The sequence below is a fragment of the Epinephelus moara genome, chromosome 8 (genome assembly GCF_006386435.1).
Source record: "Epinephelus moara isolate mb chromosome 8, YSFRI_EMoa_1.0, whole genome shotgun sequence".
Classification (NCBI taxonomy): domain Eukaryota; kingdom Metazoa; phylum Chordata; class Actinopteri; order Perciformes; family Serranidae; genus Epinephelus; species Epinephelus moara.
The window spans coordinates 224032-232068 of record NC_065513.1 but is presented as its reverse complement, the minus strand read 5'-3'; the positions used below and the strand labels follow the sequence as shown (position 1 = coordinate 232068).

At 40.2% G+C, this 8037-nt stretch overlaps 2 protein-coding genes across 5 annotated transcripts in view; both read left to right on the top strand.

Annotated features, from left to right (window-relative positions):
* tncb (tenascin Cb) overlaps positions 1 to 8037 on the top strand; it is a 366665-nt gene that overhangs the window by 239572 nt on the left and 119056 nt on the right. The window lies entirely within an intron of this gene.
* LOC126393914 (zinc finger protein 691-like) lies at positions 204 to 2447 on the top strand. Its single transcript, XM_050050351.1, is given in 2 exon segments — positions 204 to 252; positions 964 to 2447. Coding segments are annotated over 2 exon segments (1518 nt in total). The 5' UTR covers positions 204 to 218.

Sequence of the window (8037 nt, the reverse complement as noted above, 5' to 3'; positions counted from 1 at the left end):
TCTCATAAGTCTCCTCCGACCATCTCCTCACTGTCCTCATGGTCGCAGGCTGGCTCTTGACTAGTGGTACATAGCAGGGGTTGAGGTGCACCAGGTTGTGGTCTGACCTACCCAGAGGGAGGAGGGGGGAGCAGCTGTATGCATCTTTGGCGTTTGCATACAGCAAGTCTAGTGTTCTCTCCTCTCTGGTAGGGCAGCTCACATACTGTGTAAACAACATGAAGCCAGGGACAACAGCAACATTTAACAAAGGTAACGTTACAAAAATTCGGCTCCATTACAGCTCACAGGATTCAGCGACAAAACAACTGTCTTATACTAAACATGTTTTCCAAACAAATTCGACATGCTAATGTTTTTTAGCACAAGCCTATGGCATTTTACATTGTATAAATTAGCCTAGCGAATAGCAGAGATTTCCTCTTCTTCACAGTTTGTTTCTTATCTGTGAAATTAAAGTAAATTAAAGCTTTGTTTCCACTGAGGGAAATTGGACAGTGGTTCAATGCAGAAGTATTAATTCCGCCTTAACACTTTCTGCGGTACTTCAGTGGTTTGAGCACAGCACCTGGGGGGGTAGCTTCCTGTGAATGCATGCTTTGTTTGCTGTTTGGGCCGGGACAGTGTTAGAGGAAACAAATCTTGATGGGCAAGCTGTCAAACTTGACTCACAGCAAACTCTGGAATCCCATGGACAGTCATTCTCACATAATTCACATAAGCCTGAACAAATGAAGAGCTGCACTGGAGTCTCCAAACATGACAAGAGTCTCAATGGATGTTAATGATTGCTGCAAAAATGAAAGCTTACCTCAACCTCACTCACTCTGACACAGCTGAGTGAACACTGTGAAGCTGTTTGATGCTCAGAGATCTGTAGAAGTTCAGTAAGGAGTTTTTGAGCTGTGATGTGAATGAACGACAACATTTCTCTGTAACATCTGTGTTTCCTGTTTCCTGCAGACGTCCAGCAGCTGTTGGTGGTTAAAGAAGAGGTTCCCCCTGAGCAGCAGGAGTGGAGCTCCAGTGTGGACCAGGAGGACCCAGAGCCTCCACACATTAAAGAGTACCAGGAGGACCCAGAACCCCCACACATTAAAGAGGACCAGGAGGACCCAGAGCCTCCACACATTAAAGAGGACCAGGAGGACCCAGAGCCTCCACACATTAACGAGGACCAGGAGTTCACATTCTCTCCTGTCCCTGTGAAGAGTAAAGATGATGAAGAGAAACCTCAGTCCTCACAGCTTCATCAAAGACACACTGAACAGATGGAAACTGGAGTTGATGGAGAGGACTGTGGAGGACCAGAACCAGCCAGGAACTCAGATCCAGATACACAGATACAGCCTGAGAAAGTTGACAAGACTGGAGAGTCTTCTGAACCTGAGACTGATAACAGTGACGATGATGATGACTGGACAGAGACCAGAGAACCTCAGTCAGGTTTAAACTCTCTTAGAAATGATGAAGACCCTGTTAGTGACTTGGAATATAGTGCTGATGAGAAATCATTTGGCTGCTCTGAGTGTGGGAAAAAATATAGTCACAGTTCAACACTGACGATACACATGAGATCCCATACAGAAGAAAAACCATTTAGCTGCTCTGTGTGTGGGAAAAGATTTTGTAGAAGTGGAGTTCTGAAGACACACATGAGAACTCACACAGGAGAAAAACCATATATCTGCTCTGAGTGTGGGAAAAGATTTTCTCGAAAAGATAATCTGAAGATTCACATGAGAACTCACACAGGAGAAAAACCATTTAGCTGCTCTGAGTGTGGGAAAAGATTTCCTCGAAGTGGACATGTGAGGAGACACATGAGATTTCATACAGGAGAAAGACCATTTAGCTGCTCTGAGTGCGGGAAAGGATTTTCTCAGTCAGATGCTCTGAAGGGACACATGAGAACTCATACAGGAGAAAGACCATTTAGTTGCACTGAGTGCGGGAAAGGATTTTCTCTGTCAGGTGCTCTGAAGGCACACATGAGAACTCATACAGGAGAAAAACCATACACCTGATCTGAGTGTGGGAAAAGATATTCTCGCTCATGTACTCTGAAGGTACACATGAGATCTCATACAGGGGTTTGGAAAGATATTCCCGCGCAAAGAAAACTTAGTCACGTGACAGTCCACACAGGAGAGAAACCTCTCCACTGCCATGTTTGTGACCAGAGATTCACTTGGCCTCACCAACTCAGAAACCATCAGTGTGTTGGTTGTCAGTCCTCACAGCTTCGTCAACGTCAAAACGAGGAGAACAGAGAGGCAGAGCCTCCAGCCAGTAGCTCAGCTGAACAGATGGAAACAGAGGCTGATGGAAAGGACTGTGGAGGACCAGAACCAGCCAGGAACTCAGATCCAGATACACATTTACAATCTGAGATCGGTGACAAGACTGGAGAGTCTTCTGAGTCTTTTTGGGACCATCCTCTGTAAACCCTAGAGATGGTTGTGCTGAAAATCCCAGTAAATACTCAGACCAGCCCGTCTGGCACCAACAACCATGCCACGTTCAAAGTCACTTCAATCACCTTTCTTCATCATTGTGATGCTCAGTTTGAACAGCAGCTCGTCTTCACCATGTGTACCTAATAAAGTGGCCAGTGAGTGTATAACTATCGATCCATCATACAGCAGTAATGTGACAGTTAAAAAAGGAATCAGATACCTCTGTTTTTCCAATTCCACCTTAGGCTTAAGGAGTTAACCTTAAATTTACACACATAACGACTTCTTACATGAAAGGTTTAATATGGATTTGAATATTTGCACTTTCTGTATCTCAGACATTGAAACATCTTTTCTTCTCTTGTAATTGACTTTTTTCAATATTGGTTGACTTATAGTCATCAAAATATTGTGACTGTAAATTATGGAAAGCTAAAGGTTGGTATCCAACTGGAGGACAAGAAAGCAGGGTTTGAGATCAATAATTTAATTATTTTGGCAATAAAAATTATATTTACAATTTTTTTTTTTTTTAGAAAACTAGCACCATTTTTTTCCCTGCATTTCTAAATGAGATCATTCTGTATTAAAAAATGTGTGAAATGCTGTAAAATTGGAAAGGCCCTATGTCTGTATGAATATCTGTGGACCTTAACCCTTTAAAACCCGAGCAAATTGGCCTGATTCTTTTCGAGAACACACAACAAAGGCAATGAGCAACATTGCTCATTTCCTAGTTTTATGATAATTGTCAAAATTTTCCCTCCCCTTTCTTTTCTTTGTCATGTTTTCAGCTCTTGTTACATTTGCTATTTTCTTGAAATTTCTTGCTGAGGGGCTCATTGCCTTTTAAGGATGTTTTTGAAAGAAACCAAACCAATACACTCGGGTTTCAAAGATTTATACGCTTATGAAAGGCGTCTGGATGCTGCACAAGGAAACTGGTGTCTCTCCAGGTTTCAAAGGGTTAAATCCTGAATAACCACTTGTACTTTGTTATTTTATTTTTGTTTATATCTGTTTTGCAGTTAGCTCTAATACTGTAATCTATATTCATCTGTCAGGATGTGGCTTTTTTTTTATTGTTGTCAATGCATTTCTTACTGCCTTTTTTAAAATTTGAATGCCACTAATGAAAAAAGAAAACACGCTTCCTGTGCCTTTTTATTGTTGCCAGGCAACCACCCCATCATCCCCTTACACTGACCTTCCAGTGTAATCAATCTACCCTTTATTTAGGCTAGTTGTTAAAAATGTTGAGGCAGAGGGTACTGTCTGTAGCTCTGGTTGAGGGTAAGAGGCTGTCAGCAGATAAACAGAGATCTGTGTGGGTACATGGGACCCTAAAAAAGAGGCTGTATCATGGGGAGTACCACCAGTTGGTCCAGGAGCTTCTCCTCCATCATGGATGTTTACAGGCAGATTTTAGGATGACTCAGGGGCAGTTTGACAACCTGGGGGGTATTCCATCAGCAGGCAAAAGGCAAATCCAGGCTTAAATGGCCAAGTCTGGCTAATGTGAGCCAGAGTTCTGTTCCGTCAAAGTGGCTAAGATTAGCCTCACATCGGTAACCATGGAAACCATGGTTCTGGCTCAGCCTGATACATCGAGCTAAACTCTGGTTTCCATTCCATCAAACTGAGCCACAACTCCGTTCCATCAAGGTGGTTAACCTGAATCCCAGCCTAGTAACCATGGTAACTGCCGGGCAATCTTGGTCTGTAGCAGGATTCAGGTGAGGATTAGCTCCATCAATGATCAAAAAATGTTCAATAGACAAGAACAAACACCTAAAAGACAGTTCTGCCAGTGCTTTTACACACTCACAACTGTCATGTAATGATAAAGTAATATGTAGATCATAAAATATATAACATAATTAATAAAAAAAAACTATTAAAAAACAAATTAAAATGTAATAAAAATAAGATCATTTAAAAAAACACTTACAACAGTAAAGCCATAATCAATTTAATAAAAAACAAAACTATAATAAAATGAAACTGAGGCATTAAAAAAAAAAGATTGTACATGAATATGTGATTGCCCTCCCATCCCCACCCCACTCTGTTTCCAATTGGCCAGCAAATTCACAGCCAGTTAAGGTCAGCTGACAACGGCCAGAGAAGGAGAGGGACACACCCAGAGAGACACAGAGACAGAGCAAGAGAGAGTAAATTAGGAAATAATGGCATGCCCCTTCATCGAGGATCCTGTTGATGAGGAGGCCCACATTGTTCAGAGGGCCTTCCAACCACCACCAAGGGTCTTCCAGGACAGGACCAACCCATTGATACAGACAGACTCCTATCTGTGGAAGAGGTACCAGTTCAGCAGGCAAAGCATAGTGTATCTATGCAGTTTGCTGGAACCACACATTATAAAGGTCCCACGCCGCAGCCAGTCTCTGACCACTGTGCAGTCAGTCTGTACTGCACTGAGGTTCTTTGCTAGCGGTACATTCCTGTATAGTGTTGGTGATGCTGAGAGGCTAAAGTAAGGCAACTGTTTGCAGAGAGGTAAAAAAGGGTGTATTTTCTATTCATTTTGATTATTTCTAGCATCACCATACATCATGCATAGGGCTTGATTTGTTCACATTAACATAGGTTATCTTTTATATTTATGAATTAACCATGACACAAAGCAACCACATTAAAATGGGACACACACCACTGTGGTCTGTCTGTTCCTCATCCTATAGCACATGCCATACATTTAAGGGGATTTTCCTTATTTTGATATAATAAGGGATAGAACTTACAATTGACTCCCAAATGATGAGAAATAGATAACTGATTCACTCTCACCTGCATTCACTTAATAGTTTTCCTCATCTCCACTGAATTGATGGATTTGCTAAATGGAATTTTCTACAATCAATAGATAAATGTAATGTGATTATTTCCTATAAACTGATCATTTCGGAAATGTCATAATCTACAATCAATTGTGTGATTAATGCGATGATTCACATAAAATAGTTTGATTAAATGCATCATCTGAACTTTACATAGGAATCAGTAGATAAATGTGATAAATAGTCTATCACTAATATTAATTTACACATTTGGTGAATTTCATGAGGCATACTTGAATTGTTAGATTTAATAGGTCTTCCTATCTACATATATTTTGTCCCTTTGATGCAGGATTTATAGAACATGATATTATGCTGAAATGCTGAATTTTCTTTGTCACTTAGCCTACACATTTAGCCTGTCAGCAATATTCCGTCACGCCACCTCCCTTGCTTTATTAATTGCTGCAGTATTGCCTTTTTCTTAATTATGTCCTTATAGTCCTCATACACTTCCATAAGGAGCGTTTGCTCCGCCGTAGAAAAAGCCTCCACTCACTCCTTTCCTTTGCTTTTTGACATTTTGCAACATTGTCGGCACTCAACTAGTTTGGGCTTTTTATTTTCCCTGGGCGCGTGCATGAGTTGAGGCTTAACAGGTGAGGCTTGAATTAGCGTCAATTGGAGACAGCTGATTTCACTTGATGGAACGGGTCGGAGCTAGATTGGGAGTTGGCGTTTAGTCAAACTTCAAGATTACACCTTAGTCTGGATATTTTTAGCTACGTTGATGGAATACCCCCCAGGTGGTCTGGCTGCTCCTGACGCTACCGTCATAAAAACAAGAGAGGAAGAAATCTGAGTATCTGATTGGTCGAAGGACCGAACTGAACAGGTGATATCAACATCCGTGATCAACAACATAGACGCATTTATTTTTATCACAAAACTAATAACTAATCATGGTGGATTTACTGAACAGAGTTCCCAAAAAAAAAACGCTGCACTTAACAGCATATTTATCTTTATTTCGGCCATGATAATTATTCTTTTCTTACCAGNTTATTTTTATCACAAAACTAATAACTAATCATGGTGGATTTACTGAACAGAGTTCCCAAAAAAAAAAACGCTGCACTTAACAGCTTATTTATCTTTATTTCGGCCATGATAATTATTCTTTTCTTACCAGTTGGTCTTTGGCTGCTCGAAGAAATCTGCACTGACTGAAACACTGCATTTAACGGCTGGATTATAAAACCTTCTGTAAAGGATATAATTGCCCAGATTGCTCACCATAGATCGCCCAAAGGGTAAGTTTCTGATTGTAATTTCTCCTCATTATGTTCCATTGTGTGTGTTTAGAGATGTTAAAACAACATATTAATGCAACTGCTATGTTTCCTGCCTTTTTTGGATAAGCGGGGAACATAGAACCTTTTTTTAGTAAGAGGGAAACATAGAACCCGGGAAACATAGAACCTTTTTTGTGTAAGCGGGGAACATAGAACCTTTTTTGCAGGGTTAAATGGGGAACATAGAACCCGGGGAACATAGAACCCGGGGAACATAGGGATGACCCCATTCTGACAGCCTGCTGGAAAATCACTAAAATCACTAAATCATCACTAGCACAACACTTTCCATCATGGCAACAGAAGGGAATCACTCATCTTCATCATTTATTCCAAAAAAACTAATTCATATAATTTAATTAAGTAATCCGGAGGTACAGGGTTGGGGGAGACAAGTTCCTCCACTGCCAACAATTTAAATCCAAAATTAACATAACCAACAACACACTACAACCTTCTAACCTAAGCAACAAGATCATGAAAATCAAAAACAAAAATCTCAAATTTTTATAAACTTATATCCAGCGCAAATACTTCCATAACACTCCCAACAACAAAATGCAAGATGCGGGATGCAAATTAATAAAAATATCTTCACTATGACCACTAACACAAATTTGCAACTCACACAGTAAAGAACTATCCAGAGAATCCACATCACTCAAGGTAAAATGTTTAAATGGTTTTTGATGATACAGACATGTTCACAATGCACTATGGGTAGCGCAGACGATTATTTTCACGCCACTCGGGTCTGCACACCAGTTCACTCCCTCTGGACAGCAATAAACATTCCACAATCTTGGGTTGCAGAATCCCATTGTCCTCATCACTCTGCCTACAGGGAGACATTACATAAGTCACCCTCCCAACTAAACACAGAAACTCATTACTCTTCTCTCTAACTGTTGCCAAGAAAGTAATCTTCCAAAACTGGAAATCTAAAAAAACATCTTGTAATATCAGTCACTGGAACCACCTGCTTACAGAATACATCTCAATAGAGACGATAGCAGCTTACAGAAACAACAATATATCACTCTTGAATAACACCTGGGAAACCTTTTTAAATTATCTAAACTCAGAACAGAATTCATCCCAAAACCAAAGCCGTGTACACGACCATATGTCTTTGCCATGACAACCAACCATCTTCTAAACATCACAAAACACCACCACTCTACACCGAACCATACGCTCATACATATTTATTTACTCTATATCTATCTACCTACTTATTCTGTTTTTTCTCTTTCCAACCTGTCTATTCATGAATCATCATAGCAATTCTACATGTACACACACAGTAATAATAACAATAATAAACTATATATATATACAGTGGTGTGAAAAAGTGTTTGCCGCCTTCCTGATTTCTTACTTTTTTGCATGTTTTCCGCACTTAAATGTTTCAGATCATCA